The sequence below is a fragment of the Tauraco erythrolophus genome, chromosome 17, assembly GCF_009769465.1.
Source record: "Tauraco erythrolophus isolate bTauEry1 chromosome 17, bTauEry1.pri, whole genome shotgun sequence".
In the NCBI taxonomy this organism is placed as follows: Eukaryota; Metazoa; Chordata; class Aves; order Musophagiformes; family Musophagidae; genus Tauraco; species Tauraco erythrolophus.
In genome coordinates, this window is record NC_141481.1 from 10,383,301 (window position 1) to 10,405,385 (window position 22,085).

General features: G+C 46.3%; 2 protein-coding genes across 3 annotated transcripts in view; one reads left to right on the forward strand and one right to left on the reverse strand.

Moving 5' to 3' along the window:
- Window positions 1–269: 269 nt before the first annotated feature.
- AMZ1 (archaelysin family metallopeptidase 1) lies at window positions 270–8,842 on the forward strand. Of its 2 annotated transcripts, none has more exons than XM_009977504.2 (6): window positions 270–573; window positions 1,218–1,385; window positions 2,177–2,305; window positions 2,643–2,806; window positions 4,136–4,312; window positions 8,273–8,842. In XM_009977504.2, exons 1-6 carry the CDS (start codon window positions 270–272, stop codon window positions 8,840–8,842), a joined length of 1,512 nt encoding a protein of 503 aa, XP_009975806.1. The 2 variants fall into 2 exon arrangements, with proteins under 2 accessions (XP_009975806.1, XP_086478498.1); XM_086622372.1 differs by having other exon boundaries at window positions 4,205–4,312.
- A 12,358-nt stretch (window positions 8,843–21,200) lies between these two features.
- The window catches only part of GNA12 (G protein subunit alpha 12), a 37,509-nt gene continuing 36,624 nt past the window's right edge, over window positions 21,201–22,085 (reverse strand). The window contains 1 exon segment of the mRNA XM_086622037.1: window positions 21,201–21,770. Within this exon segment, the coding sequence (XP_086478163.1) occupies window positions 21,201–21,770 (570 nt within the window).

Here is a 22,085-nt window from a genome sequence, read left to right on the forward strand (position 1 = left end):
CATCTACTGGTACATTGTCCTTAAACCAGTGACATACACAGAAATGTACAGCACCCTATAACAGCTACTCTCATGAAAACACATAGGGCTCCTGGCCAGCGTGACGTACAGCGTTTATAAGCTCCCAGTCAGACCTTACAGCTGGGATCTTGGGGCAAAAACGCTGTGAGAGCGAAGCGTGAGAAGGTTCCCAGGTCCCTCGCGAGGTCACGCGCTGATGGTTGTGTCCCTTCCCGCAGGCAGTGCCACAGCCGGTGGGTCTCTCCACGATGTTGCAGTGCAGACACGCTCAGGAATTCAGCTTCGGGCCCCGGGCTCTGAAGGACGCACTGATCTCCACCAACCCAGCCCTGCAGGAACTCTATGCCAAAGCTTTCTCCAGGGCGGAGAAGCTGTTCCTCTCTGAAGCCTACAATCCACAGAGAACGCTCTTCTGCACGCTGCTCATCCGGACGGCTTTCGACTGGCTCCTCAGCCACCCCGATGCCCCCGAGGACTTTGAGACGTTCTATCACGCCATGCTGAGGAGGAAGCAGAACTTCTGTCGAAAGCACATTTACCTGCAACCTATAGGTAATGGGGACATCTTCACTGAGCCACCTGGAAAGATATGGGAGGGAGGTGGGTGGTGCTGAACACTACTAACATCCTCTTTTAAGGACTAACCTGCAAAATGCAGTTGCCATGGCAAAGATAAGTGTGATACCAAAGGCTCTGACATGCCCCCCAGTCCAGAGTCACAAGCCATGATGATAACCATCAGTAGACTTGCCCTGTAAATGGCACGTGTGCCCCTGGGTGAGATTTGCTATGAATGTATGCATGCCTACATACATACATGTACATCTATGTGTAAGACAACGCTGGATAAAACAGCATTTCTGGAGCTCTGTCCCTGACAGTTCATTAAAACCAGCCACCCGTTCCCACATTAATCTTTCTGCACAACTGAAACAGGAGACAACCTTCCTAGCACATCTGCTCTGCTGATGAGAGTGTACTAATGCCTCGAGCCACCTCTCAGAAAGAGCCGCCTCTTCTCCTCCATATCTGTATAACCTTCTAGAGCTGTCCACCACATCCCAGAATAAGCAGTTAACTACAGAGTGAGCCAGCCTTCCTCTTCCCCAGTCGCTGTGGCCAGCCCCACAAAACCCCTTCGGACCATATGCTCCACCTTGGCTTTAAGGAACTGATAACGGAGCTTCTCTTCTTAGACTTAATCGAAGGGCCAGCCGGGCTCTCGCTGCTGGATTCCCTCCAGAGCTGCGTCGAGTCTTTCTTCCTGGGTCTCCGTGTGAAGTGCCTTCCCTCCATCCCCATCTCGTCCATTCACTGCTGCTACCGTCACAGCCGGGACTCGGACAGGGTGCAGCTTCACGCAGGTAGGGACCTGGGAGCCTGCAAAGACACCAGCTTGGCACACGGGCACGAGCCCTCCCTTAGGAAACGCCTGAAATAGCCCTTTATTGCCTGAGCAGGGAGGGGATGAGGAAGGGAGTGAGAAAGGAGAAATCCTGTTCCCATGGAAAACCCAGAGCTTTGAGGCTGGAAACAGGAATAAAAAAACCAAAGTGACTTTCATCATATTTTCCTCTGCTCCTTCCTCTGGAAGGCACTGCAGATTCGGTGTAGTCCGAGTTCTCCCATCTCTTGTCCAGAGCCAAAGTAAATTAGTGGCCTGGATAATGCAGGTGGGGAACTCGCTGGCCTTTCATGGTAGGAAATTTGGGTTCAAGTGTCACACAGCTCCCCAGGGAAATGGGTTTGTCAGCTGCCAAGCCCACGCTGCACAAACATCCGTCTGGAAGAAGCTGTTTGCAGGTACCGTGGGCAGCACGTGCTCGGCGCAGACCCAGCACTGCAGCGAGGTGGCTGCTCCAGCTCGGGTCTGAAATGCCTGTGGGGAAATTCTCCTGTTTCCAGGTGCTTAATTCCATGGGTTAGTACTGAATTCACCTACATTTCTGCTTCAAAAGTCAGGTCTGCTCATACTCAGAAATGAGGGGAATGGGCTACACAGCTGTGATTCTCCATCCGAGATGCCGAATCCAGCAGCTCTGCCTATCTGTGGTTTGGATTGAATCCGCCTCCCCATGAGTAGCAGAGATTCTGGCTCTTGCGTGCCTTCCAGAGATGCTTCATTTTAATGAACATCTCTCTCTTATTTGTCCAGATGGGATCCTGAATTTCCTGAAGAACAACAAGCCCATGGATGCCCTGTGTGTCCTTGGACTCACTCTGCTGGACCTTTATCCATGTGAGACCTGGAGCTTCACATTCAGCAAATTCCTGCCAGGACAAGGTGGGATTGGTGTCCCATGATCTCCTAGCACAGTGTGCGAATAAGGCAGCACTCTACCAAAAAACCTTCCCTTGGAGACCAGAATAGCCAAATCTTAACATTTTATTCATGCCCTGATAAGAGCAACTGGGATTTCCCAATTTAAAATTAGGGGAGTCAGGGCTCCTGATCCAGACAAAAGGTAACCGAGGTGCTACAAACCTTTTGGGAAGCGTGTCTCATCACACCCTGTGTGCTCAACGGGACTGTGCTACAACCATTTTCTTTTCATGCTGCCTACGCTGAGAGACAGCCCTAAGAGAGCTGATGCCTGTCTTGTGTGCGCTTCTCTTCACAGAAGTGGGAGTCTGCAGCTTTGCCAGATTTTCTGGGGATTTCCCCCAGGCTGGTTGTAGCACCTTGAACCCACTCACACAGAAGGAACGGTTACGCGAAGCGAGCAAGGAAAGCAGAGACTGGACGTTGCCATTCAGTGCCCAGGAGATGGTCCAGTGCTGTAAGGTAGGACCAGCGATCTCCTGCACCCTGCATTTCTTGTCGTGTAGGGTTAAATATTGCAGGGCTGAGCATAATCCCTGCCTCAGCCCCGTGGAGCGGGCATGAGACTGCTCCCAGAAGTCACAGGCAATCACCACTAAGCCCACACACTTAACGCAGTCCTATAGAGCTTGTGTTCCAAGCACCATGTAGGCACCTCTTACTGCCCTTGCCACTGGAGCAAACTGTAGCATCAGCGGGACTTGCCTTATGTCATGGAGCAACAGAGACAAAAACCCTGCCTGGCTCCCAGGCTCATGCTTGGCTGATCCGAGTATTTTGGTTGTCAGGCCATGCATAGGCAGTAGGATATGTTCACTGATAAAGTGTTTTGAGGTTAATCAGAATATCTTGTGGAGTTGTGTGTTAACTAATGGATGGCTGGGAAGAGGTGATGGCGTCTTCCTCAAACGTTGGTACCCTTAGGAAGGGAGGACTGCTCACCAGACCTGCTTACGTGGATGGATGAGAAAAATACCTTAGGCGAGTTTGCACATACATTTATACACAGATGCCCTTAAACCCCATCCATCTCCCACAGATCAATTCATGAGTGCTGTCCTCCCTTGTCCCAGCATCTCCCCTCTGCTGTCTTGACAACTCTCCTTCTAGCATTTCTCCCAAAGCTGGCCCACACCGAGCCGTTTCTGTCTGCCTGCCCTGGTATTTGGTCTGGATTTTCCAGTTTGAGGTCTCTTCCTGTAGTAATTTCAGATGATGTTAGGTGGCAATGGGAGGAGGAGGGGAAATCCTCCTTCCTCAGCCTTTCTACTGTTGCCAATTCCCAAGGCAGTCATGCTTGGCCAGCTGACTCCAGCTTAGTTTTTGCTTTGGCACAAACGTTTAGAGCGTCTGCTTTGGAAGGACCCAGATCTGTTATTGCCAATAGCTTCTTACAGATTTCTCATATGGACTGTGCTGCTCTTTTCAGACTCCTGTGGGACTGGTTTTTCCCTTAAAAAAAACACAACACTGTCCTTGGGGAAGCGAGTGACAGCAGCACTGCCCTCGAGCTCCGGGCATGCTATCTACAGGGTCTTCCCACAGCTCCTAAAAACCACACCCATTCCTCCTCTTCCACCATACAAACATGGATGTTGGTGTACCTGGGAAGAAGGAAGCCACGTTCCCCTTTCACCTTGGAAAAGCTTAGGCTGGAGGATGACCAGGGCTGAGCAACGAGTTGGTTAGACCACTGGGGAGTTGGGAAAGTGGAAGAGCAGAGGGGGAAGAGGAGGGGAGAGTGGAAACAGGAGTGACCGTGTGCTCCTGTGATTTTTCCTTTCCTGAAAGGTGACTTGTCACGAGATCTGCCACCTGATGGGGCTGGGGACCTGCCGCTGGCTGCAGTGCATCATGCAGGGTGCGCTGAGCCTGGACGAAGCCCTGCTGCGGCCCCTGGAGCCGTGTCCCATCTGCCTTCGGAAGCTGCAGCATGTTGTGGGCTTCAAACTCGTCGAGCGCTACAGGGTGAGAGACAAACCCACCAGCCCTTCCTGGAGCAAAGGGGACGTAGCGGTGAGCAGAGCAGCTCACCCCAAACCACAGCACTAAACGTGCTGCAGCAGCGTGTTAAATGCAGATGCTGCTCTCGGTGCACGGTGCTGAGAGAGAAAGCTTACACCTAGATAAGGGGGGGTCTTACCTCGTCACACACGGTCTGTGACTGATGTAGCACCTCACACAAGCTCCAGGGCTTTTGGCTGTTCACAACCAGGGACAGTGCAACTTTCTTGACAATTTTTTACATTGAGGGTGGTGAGGCACTGGAACAGGTTGCTCAGAGAAGCTGTGGCTGCCCCATCCCTGGAAGTGTTCAAGGCCAGGCTGGATGAGGCTTTGAGTAGAAGGTAGAAGGTGTCTCTGCCCATGGTAGGGAGGTTGCAACTAGTTGATCTTCGAGGTCCCTTCCAACCCAAACCATTTTATGATTCTGACCACATTTGGCTGTTTCCAAAAAAGAGGTGGGGAGGGCAGGCAGATTTCAAGCCAGAGCAGCAGCGAGTTCTGCAATTCCCACATCTATGCCCTTTCCTACGTGCCACCATGTTTTTCTGCCTCTCTGGGGCTCCTGGTAACAGGGAGGAAATATTAGTCAGTTACTTTGCTGCAGTTCCTTTGATTAAAGATATGAGAAAGGATCCCAAATTATTACTCCCTAATAAGTCGAGGGTCCCAGACTCATCTTTTTCCTCTTCTCTCCCACCCATAGAACTGGTAACACCACATTTAGACAACATCAGGAATAGTGCTAAGACACCCTTAGCTCTAGAAAGGGTTTTCTATCTCTGTTGTCTAAAATAGCAGGATTCAATAGCTGAAAGGCTGCTGGAATATAAATAATTTCACCATTCTCACTCAATACCCTATCTTCTCCCTGGTTATAATTCCTGTCTGACACACATCATGTTCAGAGACACGATTTTCCATGGCTGCCTGTTTTAAAGCCTGTGGGTTATAATTGTAACAAGATACGTGCAGAATGAGCACAGGGATGCCTCGAGTTTCGTTCGGCTTGGAATCAGACACACAGAAGCACGGCAAAGCACATGAAAGACACGCTTGTATGGTTTTGCTGCTTGTCAGTGCATCTGCCGTGGTTTTAGACCCGTCTCTGACTCCGTGGCTGTTTGGTCCCTGCTTCAGTCCGAGGTGCCTAAATTGCCCAGAACACCAGAGGAATAAACTCTGGTTTATTTAACCACCCGACCTGTCAGCATCCAGCTATTGCTTTCTAGAAGAGAACTGCCATCTACATTAAGCTTTTCTAGAAATACTTTTTCCTTCACACCCGCAGTAAATATGGTAGTTGGCTCAGCATCGCCTGGCGACAGCGAACACAAACCTGAAGAGAGGCTACACTTGCCAAACGTCACATCTGCTTCCTCGGCAAGAAGCTCAGCTGTATCGAGCTGATATAGCACAAGCTGGTGTAAGAGAGTTGTGATAATCTCTGTAAGAGGCTTTGCTGTAGCATCAAGAGAGGAGATATAAATGCCAGAGATGAAATAAATAGTTAAGGAACCTGACAGGAGAGAGCACAAAACATTTGCAGACAATATCAGAACAGAAAGCAAAGTGACTTGCTGAGCGTGTTTTGGGAGGTTGTGGCTGGCCAAGTGCAAGCCAGAAGTCCCATTTCCCTTTGGGGAATTAGCACAGGTCCCCACCTGCCACCTAACAGCCCCAGACGCTCATAATACATACAGGAAATGCCAGACACAAAGCTGTTCCTCACCAGGAACAGGTAATGCCGCTGAAGTCTGTGGCTGAGACAAGGTTACAGGCAGAAGAGCACATGGGACAGGAAACCAGTCCTTGTGCAGGAGGAAGAGCCTCTCCAGTTATTTATCCCAGCTGCACTCAGAAACGTTCTCTGTTTTCATCACATTGCAGCGTGAGTAATCTTGAAAACTGAAAGCGAGTCAACTCTCGTGGTGTTTCTCCACCACAACCAACGTTTCCATCTGCTGCTTCGGCAGCATCCCGGGCTGTTCCGCACGTAGCGCCGAGGTTAGTTTGCAGCGGCCACGCTGCGGAAGGAAGCGGTGCTCGAGCTGCTCGTGGAGGTTGGATTCGCTACATCCTCACCGTGCTGGTCATCGCGGTACCTGCTGGTGGGTGCACGGGTGCACGGCTGTACTGCTGCTGGGGATGAAGCGCTGCCATGGCAGAGGGGTTTGAAAAACTTCCAGTGCTGATCCTGGAGCCTCCTGAGGTGTCAGACAACAGGTTTCCTTCTTAGTGACTGGCTTGGGGTGGGCATCCACTTCGCATGCTCTTGCCTGCAGGTAAGATAAACCCATGAAGAGGTTATCCCTTTCTAGTTAACTAGGAGAACATACAAAGAGGCTGCAGCCCTACGAACCCTTCCCAAGTTCGAATCAATAAACCACCCAAAGGATGAAAGACAGGAAAGATTTTGAGGTTTCGGTAGTGATCTTGAATCAGTCATCCCCTCCTTTTGCCTTAAGTAATCCAAACGTACTGTTTGAACATCCTCATCTCCACAGCTTTTTCCCATCTTGGGAATTGCACTAAATAGCGGTTCTGATTCCTTCCCAGATTCACTACTCTTGGGAATTTTAAGAGGCATTCTAAAATTATGGGCTGGTTGCAGCTTTCAAATAGCTTTGCTGTCTCCTTCCCTAGTCTGGCGCCTGTTCCAGCTTCTGGTGCCTTCTTTGTTTTTTAAACCCAGAGGGAGGGAAGGGCTATTGGAGGTGGGATGAGGCAGGAGAAAAGTTGTCCCTTTACATTTTTTTCTTGCCCCAGAGGGAGGGGGTAGGGTGGATTAACTTAGCTGAAAGAGTCCATTTTATTCTTGTATGAAATTCTTCCCCGAGGCTTCATGCACAGACTGAAACGAGAAACGGGGCCGATTTCTCCCACCCACTCAATTTGAGCTCTTTATCCTTTCTGTCACTTGCCTGAAGAGAGAGCAATAGAGGAGGAAGGGGGGAGGGAGCGGCGGGGCGCTGCGGGAGAAGGGAGCTCTGGAGAGCAGGAAATCTCCTGCCCACTTCTCAAACACCGCAGCACCGGGCTCACCCCCAGCCCAGCACACACGGACCCAGCGCAGTGAGCGGCATCGCAGGTCAGTGCTCTGGGACTGTCACCCCTGCGTTCCCCGAAGCGATCGCAGGGCTTTGCAAAGGGGTCACCAGGAGCTGCAGCAGGGAAAGACGAGGGAAGCGGCCACAAAGGTGTGAAAAAGCTGAAAAACACACAAAAACCCCCACAGGTGCCAGCCAGGCAGACAAGGAGATCACCTTTTATCTAAGGAGATCACCTTTTATCCAGCGATGACTGGAGTACTGCGATTCATTCCCCAAAACATAAGTAATAAATGTACCAGAAGCAACTCGTTATATGCCCCATTGTAGCATTTAATATTTAAAAAGGAAATTGTCTCAGGCATTTTCCTTTCATTAATTCTTTCCCGGAGCTCGGCCTTCCCGCTTGTGCATTTCAGCTGGAGAGGGGAAGAGCTATTCTTAGGAATAAAGTGCACATTACTGCAGGAGTTAACAGCATGATGAAACAAGATTCTTCACCACTATCTCAGGAGCCTTTTAATGACACAGCTTCCTCTAGAGAGGAACTGGTTTGGCTCTCACAGAGATCATATTCACACAGCGAGGAGTGAATTTGTGCCATTTTTCTCCTACCATCTTCAATAATAAGACGGATCCAGTCCACATCTGACTGGGGGCAGAACTGCCACAAACGCTGACTCCAACAAAAGGAGGCAAGAGAAAGCCCCTGCTTTGTAGGGTAACCACGAGTTGTCTGAACCCATCTTCCGGCGCAGAGGACCACAGCACCTGAAGCTGAGCCACCCAGGATGAACAGGTTTACCTGATGTTGCAAAGGCATACCTGTTTTCTCTCGGTCTCTAAAATGAAACCTTTTCTCCTCTCACCACAGAAGCTCTACGCTTGGACGCAGACTGTGTTGTCCACGTGGCCAAGGCAGGAGTCAGCAGACCTGTCCGCCTCGGAGGACATCCTTCCGTTCAGCTCGGACTCTGGGATGTGCTGCGAGAACGACTCCGAGGCGGTGACCTCCTTGTCCGAGCCGCTGACACCAGACACTTGCAGCCAGGCCCTCTCCATCGGCCAGGAGCTAGAACAGGACGAGCACTTGTGTTCGCTGGCAGAGGCACCCAGCCAGCCCCAGCTCCCCGGGCCCACCAAGTCCACAGACACCATTAAAGATTATGAACTGTGGCTGGAGACGTGCATTGCTGCCCTGGAGAGGAACGTCTCCGAGGAGGAACTGGCTCAAGTAGACAAGACCGTGGATGCCCTGGCTAAGTGGGAAATGTTTACAGGACAACTGCCTGCTATGAAGAAGGACCTGCCCTTTGCTAGGGACAACACCGGGCTACGGAAGGTTCTCGGAGACAAATTTTCTTCCTTGCGGAGAAAACTGAGTTCCAGAAAACTGTCCAAAGGGGAATCGTCGCCTCATCGTTGGCGGTGGGAGGAAAACTAGGCTGGGTCTGCCTTGGGCTGGGCCAGCTTTGCTCCCACAGCTTTGGTGACGTTCCTGCCCTGCTCCTGACCTTTCTCACCACAAGCTGTTGCTGTCAGAAACAGCAACTCCCCGCAGGAATAAAAGGTGTTTCTTTTTCTGAGATTGCTAACATATTTTTGATGTGATCGGTTCTTCTCTAGGGGTTGTTCCTGTGCTGGTCTAGGTGACAGCAGGACTCCAAACCCACATCAAGTCCTATGTAGGCGCTTGTATTTTCTTGGCACATTTCATTAGGTCTGAATTCAGCAAGGAAGAGATCCATGCTGAACACCAACGTTCACACAGAACCTTGGGCCATCTGAACTAACAGATGCAAATTAAAGCGGGGCAGCTCTCCCGCACACAGAGCTCTCCTCTGCTTGGCATTTCAGGCTGAAGCACAGATTATGTTTCTCCCTCTCCTTTCCCCCCCATACCAAATGTTCATCTTTGTTCCGGCCACGGCCCTGTTAGTTGGAGGCTGTGCTGGGTGCAGGAGCCCAGCCGAGGCCGACGGACTGGTGCTACGAGTAGGGAGGGGGGAGGTGGAGGAGGATGGGCACAGAGTCCGCAAATAAAGCAGCTCGTCTGCCATAAAGAACAGCGTTAGTGTGACGACTGTCTTTTGGCAGACGCTCAAGGGGATGTCCAGAGCTGCTTCAGTTCAAAGCAAGCCAGGCTTGGAGCCGTGAGCTGTGACTACTCACGTCCCCTGCAGATTGGCACAGGAGAGAAACCCTTTGAAAACGTTCACACACTCATTGATTATTAACTTAAAAGGGGAACTACACATGCATTCCTCTCTTTCTGTCTCGAGAAGTTAATACCTTGGCCCTTTCCCTCTTCTCCGCTCCATAAGCCACCCACTGAAGAGGAACGGGTGCTGTGCCGGCAGCAGGAGCTGCAGAGCCTGCCTTCCCAGTGCCGGGGCATGCCGTCCTCCTCCGGCTATTTATAGCTGGAGCTCAAGAGGACGATGGGTTTTCAAGCCCTGTAGCAGCAGCGTGCTGGGGGAAGGCTGACCCTCTCCATCCCCGGTCTGCTCGGCCCCCAGCACTGATAACACACTCTACAGCTCACAGCTGCATGGCTGTGCTTCAGATTTCTCCCATCTAAAAATATCAGCAGGTAGGACTGGGTCCAGCTCAGCCAGGAGGAGAGAGAGGATGTTTTCCTGAGAAGAGCTAATAGCTTTGGCTTTCCTGAGCACTCACCCTGTGTGCTTTGAGGGCCTCAACCCATGCAATGCATTTTTGAAGCGGGAAGGGAGAGGGTCAGTGGAAGACATTTGACAAAAGCTTGAGATTTATTCGTGCAGGTGAGTAGAGAAGATGATCTTGTAATAAATTCAGCTGGATTCCAGAAACACAAGCAACCTCACATCCACATGATTCATACCGGGAGAAAAAGGGAGTTCTGGCTTCAGGACTGATGACGGCAATTCCTGGAAATATTTTTTCCAGGCTGCGCGCCTGGACGGGGCGCAGGCGCAGGGCAGCGGAGCCACTGCTGCCGCCCTCTCCTGGCAGCCTCAAAGGCGATGGGGTTCTCATCCAAGACATTCTTCCCAGCAGCAGCAATTTTCCAAACAAATCCTGCTTGAATTACAAATCCATGTGCTGCCTCATACTTGCTCAGTTGTTGCCTTAACAGATTTACTATTTTAAGCAGGAGATGACTTTTTGTTCTTACTCGATTCTGTACTGAATCATTAGGCTGAACTTCAGAAGCTTTCCAGAAAGAGACCGTAAACTCAGGATGACAATGTTGCCTAAGGAAAGAGGCAGCTTTCTGCCATAACAAAGTCCAAAGACAACAGAGAAAAGGGGTGGCACAGAATCAGTTTGAACTGCTGGCAGAAGTCACAGATTGGAAACTCCCTACGTGACACTTCACTTATAGACTCATGTCAGCTCCGTTCTGAAAGCATAAATTTCTGCTGAAGAGCTGGTGCTTACCAATAACAGATATTTTTGACACCAGCACTGACAGAACCACCACTTACCAGCTCAGCTTGTGCAGAAGTGCTCCAGGTAAGAAACAAATGAGCACGGCAACTCAGAGCTTCACCTGCTTGCATGGGCAGTGCAGCAGGGTCCACAGGCAGGATGCAACTTGGCAGTGAAAGGCAGAAAGTGGTTGAATACACTTTTAGGTCCTTAGGCAGCTGGAGGAGAGAAGAAGGTCCATGCAACGTTACTCTGCAGGTTTCTGCTCATGCAATGACAATCCTGTGGAGGTGGCTACTCTTCACATCAGCAAAGATTTCCAGGGTCTGCTGCTGTACATTACAGCACAAGATTTTGTTTTCAGGGTCTGCAAGTAGTACTTTGCACTGACACTACACACTCTACACCAGTGTGAGCAAGAACTGTGGGCAGCCTGGGTCAGGGAGGAATAAATGAACTGGCCAAGGTTACACAGAAAATCAGGGTTATAACCAGGAATAAAGCACAAAAGTGCAATTCCTATTCTTTTCTGCAGAGGGGCAGAAAACAAACAAACAAAAAATTATTTATACCAGAGTTGCAAAGCAGCAGAAAACAGCTGGCAGAGGAATTAGAAGTAAATTAAAAGTAAGCACCTAAACAAGGTTTCATGCATTTTAAGCAGCAGTCATACTATTAAAGCAGGTGTCCAGGGAGATACTTCTACTTGGAAGGGTTTGGGAACAGCATCATAACTTGCAGCTAATAAGCTGCTGAGTAAGCTGTGGAATAGAAATACAGATGAGATAATTAGGAGTCATTTTAGAAGGTCAAGCTGCAGATCAACCATCAGCAAGTAGCAGTAGGGTACTCTATATATAACGCACACCCAGAGGTTACTTGCAACTCAGCAGCCAAGATCGGAGTTAGCTACAAAAGGTCCAGGTTTCACTGTGTAGCAGGCAGTGAGCAGGAGAACCTCGGCATTCACTACGCAGCACATCAGAGTTTGGTGAGCTTCTGCAGGAAGATGGGCAGCAAAAGGAGTCCCAACGGGCAACAGTACCAGCAGCCCACCGCAGAGGTGCCCTGGACATGGCGTCAGGGATGTGGTGGGCAGCCTCCCTCCGCAGCTCCGGGAAGGCAGCACTGTCGATTCTCTGCCTCATGAGCTGTGGGTGCCTTGTTGTGACAGGTAGATGATCTAGAAATGAACTCTGCACATGACCTGGCAGCTGTCTTGAGGAGATCCCCCAGCAGAACCTGGTAACTCCTTCCTAAAGCTGCTGTTACCTTTCATGCAATGATCCCTAAGGTGATGGTATGACATGGATTCACGTTGGCTCTGAACATCTAACAAACCACACTGTCTTGTGGCTACCTAGAGCATCCTCCACGATCAAAGTAACTCCAGTCATACCCGTTTTGTCCCAAGCTCAAGAATAGTTTTGAAGCAACTTCTAAAGCCTATAATCCTGAACAGAGCAGAAAACATAGTCTTTTAATAGCTTTACGAGCTCATAAAGACAATTATCTTCTCCCAAGAATAAACAGGCAGAACATTCCACTCCTACTCTTAAAACAAGAAGCTGCTGTAATTGAAGGGAGTGGGGGTGCAATGCAACTGTCCAGGGAAAGCAACAAAAATCCCTGAACACTCTTCCTAATAACTCTTCCTCCCTTAACACCAGGTAGCTTCCCAAGATGCTGGTCAGTCTTGGGGAGAGTGGCAAGAAATTTGGCAGTTCTTGTTAGTAACTAAATAAACCTCCTTCCAGGTCCGTACAGGATAATGAGGAACCAGACTGGATCTGGAAACCACAGGGATTTAATTTCTCTTAATGAATACTTGACTCTTACTATAACCACCCCAAACCTTATGCCTTGTACACTTCAGCAAAACTACAAAGCTATAAAGCCCTGGCTACTTGGCACTTTAGAAAAATCTCTCCTGGGAGAAACATCCGTGCTTTCCTTTGGAGTGTCAGATTCTTGAAGCTGCAGAAGAGATCCTCTAGTAACAGGCAGCCATGCTGATCCAGGGATGAGAACTCAAAGTTAATATACTGAGTTTCAGCGCTCCATGAAGGGCACCAGCATTCACCGGCACTGAACAGACAAACTTACCTGCGGAACCGGCTGCTTCAGCCTCAGTTCTTATGGGGCAACACCTGCAGCTGCATTACAAAAGGGACATCTTTGCCCTAGGAAGTGGGATAGATCGAGATGCAGAGATAGCAATGGTGTCACCAAGATACCCTGATTCAAGCCTCTCACCACGTGTTCCAAATCAGAATTTACATCCCAGTGAAATCAGTGCAGTTCAAGCATCTGCTCACAACTGCTGACTAGGGAAGGGCCGAGCTCCGGTGGGCACTCCGGAGACAACACGTTTCTTATTTTGAGTAAAGCTTTCGAGATTCAGCAACTCAGGCAGAGAAACTCCGTCAAAACAAACCAACCAAACCCCTACCAGCTTTGGAGCAGACAAAAGTGACAACTCAGAACCACCCCCTCCCCTGTCTGCTGGTCAAGTGTCTCAAAAGCCTGGCATGGCCCCTGTAACACCAATGTGTGCCAACAGATACTGCCAGAAAGAGCGCTCTCTTGCTCCAGTGAGAAACCTGCTAAAGGTTTACTATATGCTGTCTTGTAGGGCTGTAATTTGTAGGAATATTTTGGTCCAGAGAAGGGGTAATTTGCTTTCATGGAGCCGACCAAAGAGATCACTTGGAGCTGCTGCTGTGCTGAGGACTTTTCAGATTAGGAAGTCCATGACCACGCCTGGAAACCTCCTTGTAGTGCATACTGAATTTGCAATTCATCTCCCTCATTTTCAGAGCTGCTGAACACCAACAATATATGTTGTTACCTGAAAGTGCTCAGCACCACCAGGGAAAAAGAAGTCAACCATTCCCAAACGCTTGTTGTAGCTGAGGACCTAACATTTCCAATGATTAGTAGAAAGGACAAATAATGCCCCATGAAGCGTTTCGAATTGTGTACCTGCCAGTATAATTGATTAGGCATTAACAGTTCACACAAGAAACAATTGAGACTTGCCACAAAAATCTGCCAGATGTGACCTTCCAAAGCGCAAGTGAGGAAAGGTTAATGACATTCCTAAGAACTGGAGCTCAGGTTCTGGAAGAATCAATGCCAGGATGGCAACGCTCTAAGACAGGGATACGGATGACTCTCCAAAGGTCAGTGGTTCCGTGCTGCCATACAAGACACCACAGCACACAAGTGAGTGAGTCCAACAGGGGAGACTGGCACTGGAAAAGAAGCAAGTATGGATCGCGTGGCTATTACGAGATGCTACACAGCAGAAGAGGAATCTCTAACAGGTGTTGCCAACTCAAAAGGCTTACTTAGCTTCTCCTGGTGAGCTTAAAATACAAAGTACAAACTCTGGCTGCGTCTCCCCTTCCACTTCCCATCAGTTCTAATGCCTAAGTCAGCTACTGAAATGCTACAGACGAATGAGTTAAAAGTTTTATATGGGTTAATGTTTCACCAGCCTTCAATTCCTGGATACGCTCAGGAATAACGATTCAGAGGTGGGAGACACGTAAAGGCTACAGAACAAGATTTTATTGCATGACGGCTGTAGTCTCATGCAGTCCGTGCTGCAATTTATTCAAAAAGCAGCTCTCTTGCAGAAAATTTCTGAATAACGCAAAAAAGTCACTCTAGACTTTGTTGAAAGATAAAACCCATGAAGAACAGTATAACAAGTCAAGTTTTAATAGATTTATAAAATTCATATATACAAAACAGTAAACTAAGTCACCAAAGCTATAAAATACACTTTTTACACATCACAATATAATTTTATCTAGTACACAGTTTTCATAAATTGAAACTATTACAGCAAGTAGCTGCTTCTATCATGGATGCTGTTTTGGTGCTAGAAAGACACTTATGTGAGCAGTCTGGAACTGTGCTTTTACTTTATGCATTTTTCACTTTCTTTTAGTTTGTCACGGTTTTTGAAGTACTTTCCTGTGAATTGTTAGAAAATTAAGGCTAAACTCAGGCCTTTCTTGCCCAATGCAGTGAACTGGTTTAAAAAAAGAATGGTATTGCATAGTATGTGTGTTACAATGCATAGGCACCAGAGAGCAAGTAAATTGCAGAATAAAAGATAACATTAATTGGCTTCCTAGCTACATGATTGTGTCACGAGATAACTGTTTTGTCAGTTTGCTTTCATACATATTGATTCCATAAACAAGACAACTCGTCACAAGAGCAATAAATACTAGACATTTTGTTAAGTGGAGTCTCCAAAAATACTGTTGAACGTGTATCATCAATTCAAGCTCATTACACATTCCAGATAACTGGAAAAACGCTCATCATCCTAAAGACAGTTAATGGCTTCAATGCAAACGGGAGTTTGAACACGTGTTTTCAAACCTAAGCCCACCAAGCATGCTTTCCAAGTCTTGTGAACCACCAAAAGATCACCCCTCTTCCACATCCCCCTTCTCCCTGCTATCTTCTCTCAGCTTTTGTGCCCAACCACCTGCACACAAGCTCAGCACAAGAGACTGACAGGAAGTATTAGCAGAGAAGCAGTGCTATCCAAAATCTGTTACTTCCCTCGTAAGATGCTCTTTCTCAGGTCCTACTTAGCCAAAAAATTTTGTTCTCCATCAGTAATAGTTTTTATTCAAATAATGGAAACAGTCTGTTATCTAGCCATTCCCCTGAAATACTCATGCTCTGATATCTTGAAGAAAGTTTAAGTAGCTGTTAGAAAGGAGTAAGATGCACTGTCTGGCCAGAGATCTGCATAACGTGTTCCAGTAGGAATGGAGTTGTAGCACTCAGTTATGAACAGATGAAGAGAGACTTACAATGGAAGGGTGTGCAGCTGCAGCAGGGCCAGCCTTGCCAGCCTGCTGCTGTTAATTCACAGCCACGAGCTCTCCAGAGTCACTCAAAGCTTTTAGGGTCAACGCAGATGACATTTCACTTCAATACAGTCAGTCTTCAAGCACCATCAGCTTTTGGGATCTGTTTAGAAACTAGCTCCCCTCTCTTGCTCCCTTCCAACATACTTTGGCTTTTTTACTAGAATGCCCACCTTGGAAGTCAGTGCTGCCCTTTTTTTCTCTCCGACTGTGAATATATTCACATCAGACAGAAGATACAACCTTGGGACATGTGCCAAGAGCCAGGTTGTGACACAGTTCGTCACGCCAGGCACAGAACCACTAGCACCGACAATCTAGTACCTCCATACTCCCCACCCAGTAAGAAAACAAGCATATCAACACATAGACAAACTTCAACACCGCTTTCCAAATGCCATTAGAAAGATAAAAACGTCAAGAATCAAGCTAAACTGTCCGACCACCAAGATGAGCGAAGACAGAGCATCATCTGGTTAGCAGAGCAGCAATTTCAGATCCAAATATCCTGGCTTTACTCATTTCCATCTATGTAAAAAAAGGTTAGTGTTAAAACAAAGAAGTGCCCACTTCACAGCACAAAGCAGAGATCACCCCAGCTAATCACAAAACAGGTAATATTAAAAAGTACTAGCTCTTGGATTGTCTTGCCAATTACTTCCTCACTAGGCTAGACAGTCCTCATCTAGAAGCGTGTGGAGTCAATACTAACTCAGTCCAAGTCTGGCCCAGACCACACCGGTCCTCCTGTCCCATAATGGATGCTCCCTAGAAATCTGTTAAATGCCACTGACAAAAGTAGGCACAGATGTTTTATGGTTGCTACTGAAACACCCTACCCACCACTTCCCATGCTACAGAATTAATAAAGAGTGTGCTGAGGTAAAGAGTTGGCAGTGCTGGATTAAAACCCCTGACTACACCACGTGATTATGTACTAGAAAAATGATACAGAGAGGAGGCTACTACTAACTTACGGGAATCAATACAGTCCTCACCATGCGAGATCAGTGTTTGGCCACAGGACAAGCTGCAGCGTACGGAGGTGTTACTGCGTACCGTGTTTGTGTCTCACGCTGGCAAACGTCAACTCCGTAAGTACTCCTGAAAACCTGATGCCACAAGTAAAGCTAATTCAGGCGTCAAAACTCACCACTTGGAAATCAGAAGAGCCTTTACAGAAACCCTGTAGTTCCATGCAGCAGAATTGTGTTTTTTTTTTTTTTTTCCCTTGGAGAACTTAAGAGGTACATACATAGAAAAGACTCCAAAATGTGAAGTTAATATCCATAAGGACAGTCACCTAAAGGCAGCAACGGACTTGTTTTCTAAAATGATATTCTGTGGAAGACAGTTGTTTGTCACTAAAGAAAGCTGCTAGTTTCTTCAGTTTTTCCATGTCTATGCTTTTAATTTCTTTAATTCTACAACTCTTTGTAGATTACAGTAACTAGGACTGGTAAATACCCGGGGGAAATAGGGACATGGGGATGGGGGGACGACACGTGGACAAGATATGACACACTTTTCAAATGCACTGCTTTTCATACCAAAAACTACTTCAGCTATCCTTGTAGACTTACATTTTTGTCTGCAGTGCCACATACAGATGAGCTCTTCCTTCTCTATTTCACTACAGCTTTTTCACCATTAGCTTCTCCACTGCCTGCGTGGCTGAGGTTCAGGCTTTGATTGGCTCAGAAAGCCTATAAACGGTCATCTTTAGGAGCTTCTTCATGCTTGTAACATGCCTAGTTCTAAGTTTTACAACAGCAATATTTTAAAAAACGGAATATATTATCAAGTTAGTAAATCAAATAATCTATGCTGCCATATTAAATAAGACTGTTTTTGTTTTTTTAATCAAACTGGAAGCATCTTTGAGTTGTAGTGTAAAGTTGAACAGCCAGCAATTTCCATTCCATGATTGATATCAATTCATTTTCAACATTATAAACTATTTAATTCCTTCAAGGTGACAACTGCCTATTAAATATGTCACTTACAGAAAACCACTCTTCTGTTTTAATTCCAGTTCACCGTGTCACCTTGTAACACCATCTCAGAGCTGTTCAGCAAACGACAGCACTGCAATCTGAAGGAATGGTACTGACACACTGTGTTAGCTTAAAGCCTGTTTTGAGGACAACAAATACAAAGAAGTGTTTGATAAAAGACTCCCATTTAGTTAGTTTTTCTACTTAAACTGCAAGATTATGTAAGTCTCTCCTGCAAGCATACGCTGCAAGCACTTCCTCTCTTTGTCCTCAAGAGACAGCCCATTTGCAACACCCACATGGGTGTCAGAGGAGAGACAGCAAAAGGCTTTTTTCTTTTTTTTTTTTAAAAGTAGTTGTTCAAGGTCTCCATCTGATTATCATCCTGCCTGTGACCCATTTCCTGACTAGTCAAATGAACAATAAGTCTATAAAGTTAACAAAAAGAGATGTTCTCTCCAGCTGTGTTTACCTGCAAAGTTCGCCAGGATGTCACTTAAAATAAAGTTCTTTATTTATTTCTTGTGAAAGGACTAAGCAACCAATCAAGTCTGTCCTGAGATGTTTGTACAACCTAACTTACCTAAGTTCTGCTTTAGTAATTAACTGTTTAATCATAACATGATTTTCTGGCTTTATTATACTACAACTTACATCGAAAAAAACCCAGACAAACACAAAACCTCTCAGTTGTGGCAAAAAGTGGAGTGTATTTTGCAGAGAAAGCTGCCATTTAAAAAAAAAGTCCTTTTCACTCATGGGCCAGATCCTTTGCAAACTTGAGAAGTGCTTGACTTTTGCAAGAAGAGTTTCCTGATCTTGGGTTCCTGGAGTGAACAGTCACTATCAAAGCTGGACAGAACACAGAGCCTATAGAGCCAAACTACTGATTTTCATCCGCACTCTACAGCATCACGCTGAGGCCCATTTTATCAATAGAAAAAAGAAAAGCAATAATGAGCCTGAGGTGATCAAACCAGTTCCCCTAAAACTCTGATTTAGTGTGCAAAACTGCCATATCATACAAAAAAAAAAATGCTTGAGAGCTCAATGAGATATCTCATCCTGTTTCTTTTCCAGGTGCAGATTAAGTTACTTAAAATAGAAGTTGCATTATTAGCTCTGTTCAGAGTTTTAAATCCACAAGGTGACTAAGGATACAAAGCCACGGATGAGCATGAAGAGAAAAACAGAACAGGAAATTCCATGCTATGCCTCCCAGGTAACACTACAGTAGATTCAGACATAAAACTGAGGTAATTCTTGAGAAAAAATACAGTTGAAAGGGAATGTTTAACTCATTTGAGAAAATAAGCGTAATATTAACCCATCTAGAAAATTCAGTGAAAGAATAAAGCTCACAGCAAACTAGGAAATAAAGTCAAGTCAGTCTAGAAGCCAGGTCAGCCCACAGCCACCTCCTCTTGCCCAGTGTCTTGTGTGAAGTGGAAATCACTATCAAGAACTCCAAGAATATCTGAAAGCTTTGGAAACAGTCTTCAGCCAAACAAATGGGCTAGCTCAGAGAAACGAATGAGTAAACTTATTTGCATCACTCTGTGTTGAAACATTTACCTTTTCAAATGCAATAATCTTAAGAGTTCCCCCCCCCACCTGAATATTCGTCATATAACATTTTTCCCCTTCTAGGTTAAAAATGAATAAATATTTAAAAGACAGAGTTGGTCCTGGCAAAAATAAGACTTGTTACAAGGAAGCTAATTCCTGTTTAAGTTTGCTCAAATTTAAGTTAGATTTTCCCATCTGCAACTTTTCATTTGCTTCTTACCTCAACACCGCGCGCGTTACGTGGCACTGAAACAGCCGCATCTTTTCCGCTCTGAAGCCTGCACGGAGAAAGCCAAAAGACTGCTAACGCTAGGAAAGTACACAAAAATACTGGTACGAACATCTGCAAGCTTCAGAGGGGAAGAAAGATTCCAGATTTTATCCAAATTAACATGAAAGGACAACAGAACAGGACTTTTTTTGACCGCGTTTCCCGTGGGATTACCAGCTGAAGTAAAATGCTCCTTCTTTTGACATGTCATTACAGGCTCCAAGGGGATAAGAACTCCAGGGAATCTGCTGACTTTTTACGGGTACAAACAGCCCTTCAGGTTTTATTCTTGGATAAAAACTATGACAAAAATTGCACAGTAAACTATGTTTGAAAACTACCTAAAGGATGGCACTACAATGTTGATATAAAAGGCAGATCTTCGGTTTGTCCGTGTGTAGTAGAAAAGATCCGATATGTCTGTACACAAAAAAGGCACCTGATAGTTACACAGATGGAGAGCTAGGAAATTAACAGTTCATGTCAACATTATTCATAGCCTCTTGCAATTTTACACACAACCCATTGCCCAATGGATTAGAATTACGTGTGCATTACTACAGGCTGAAGATCCCACTAAGACACAGATTAAAGGCTAATTTCACAGCAGAGTCTTGCTGTCCAAATACATCAGTGCAGCTGTAAAACTGGGATCTCTAGGGTGTTCAGTCTTCCTACAAGGTCAGCTGTTGGGAACTAATCAAGCAGCTGCTGTACTACCAAAACCTTTGCTTAAGAGTTTAATCAACTTTCAAACCTCTGAATGTAGATAAAGCTCTGTCACACGAGATACTGACCCTTCACAACGACTGCCAACCGCGGCGTGAGAACAGTGCTGGATTTCCGTCACGTACATCTCACTCGAGCACCCACCGTGCAGATACACGGCCAGGTGCTCTAGCACAGGCTGCTTCACCAAGGAAATCACTTTCCCCATGATGTAATACCCTCTACACATAGTGCAAAATAAACCTTTCTCCGTATCAACAAGGCCTTAGCTTCCCATCCAATTTACTCCAACACGGGTTTCCTTATACAGTTTTAGACTTTTGCCTCAGGAGACTCATGTAAAACCTTCTGACAAGAGCTGTGCATCCACCTTGGTAAGTGGATTCCAGACCCTTGGCGAATCTGAACATGCACACAAGATCTGGTTATATTCCTAAGGATTAAGAACAGAACTTCTGTTAACATTCTCCAATACGGCTACCAATCTCATTACGTTTAGATTAGCTTGATCTGTTCAGCACCTCCAAACTACAAAAAAAGGCAGTTTGTATGACTAGTGTCTCTGAAAAAATGAGCATATTCATTTTAAAAACGTGTCTTCCATACATGGTTTGTCAGAGAGATCTTTTTTCTAAGAAGGCAGAAGGTGGTTGTGTTATTCAGCGTTCCAAACTAGGTACAGAACCTACAAGGGCCACGTTTCAGTAGTGTTTTTAGTCCAAACGATTCAGTAGCTAACATCAACGTTTGACTCCTTCGGCCTATAGCTCCTCTGTTTGGACTGGCTAGAGTACAGCATTCCTGAGCCAAGTAATTAGCATGGGTCCTACGCCACATGCAAGGGCCATAAAGAAAGGATAAAAAAACACTTTGATCTAACCCTCCGGCAATTTTTAACAGAACCCGGGCTGCTCTCCTTCACTGCAACATAATATCCTTCAGATTCTCTTGAAGGATCGTGTCCTTCACGGCATGAAACACAAAGCGGATATTTTCAGTGTCTATGGCAGTGGTGAAGTGATGGAAGAGCGGCTTACTACGGTTTCTCCTCTTTCTGTCAAAGCACTGCACCAGGTAACGCTGAACATCTTCTAGCCTGTGAGGGTCGCCTTTGAAGTCCGAGAAATACTTCTTAATGCTGACAGTCTTTACCTTCTCTACAAGAAGATCCATCTTGTTGAGGAATAGGATAATAGAAACATTAAAGAAAAGCTTGTTATTGACTATTGTCTCAAAGATATTCATGGACTCCACCAGTCTATTTGTGCGCCTGTCTTCCATGAGAACCTGATCGTATTCGCTGGAGGAGACCATAAACAAAATTGAAGTTATTCCATCGAAGCACTGGAACCACTTTTGACGCTGAGATCTCTGTCCACCTACATCCACCATCTTGAAAGGTATTTTTTTAATGATGAAATCATGCTCTACTATGCCCTTGGTGGCTTTTCTAGCCAGCAAAATATCTTGTTTGCTGGGGAAATAATTCTGTAAAAGAAAGGAGAAAAGTGTCAAAAAGGTCCTTTAAAAAGGCTGGCTAATGACAATATTGAAGCAATGGGGGGAAAAAAAAAAAATCAACAAGAACCATGCTTTTTTAGTTACCAAGTGAAGAATGAATGTCAACTTTGAAATAATGAACTGTTGACCATTTATTTCAAACACACTGGTAAACAGCTATAGAAGGTCCTGAGATATCCAATAATGAAAATGTAGCACTAATGCACTTGTTCACATTTTTATCCTCTCATTTTCAGGCTGAAGTATATTTTATCACTATGAAGTTCTTAGCCATAGTGCTAT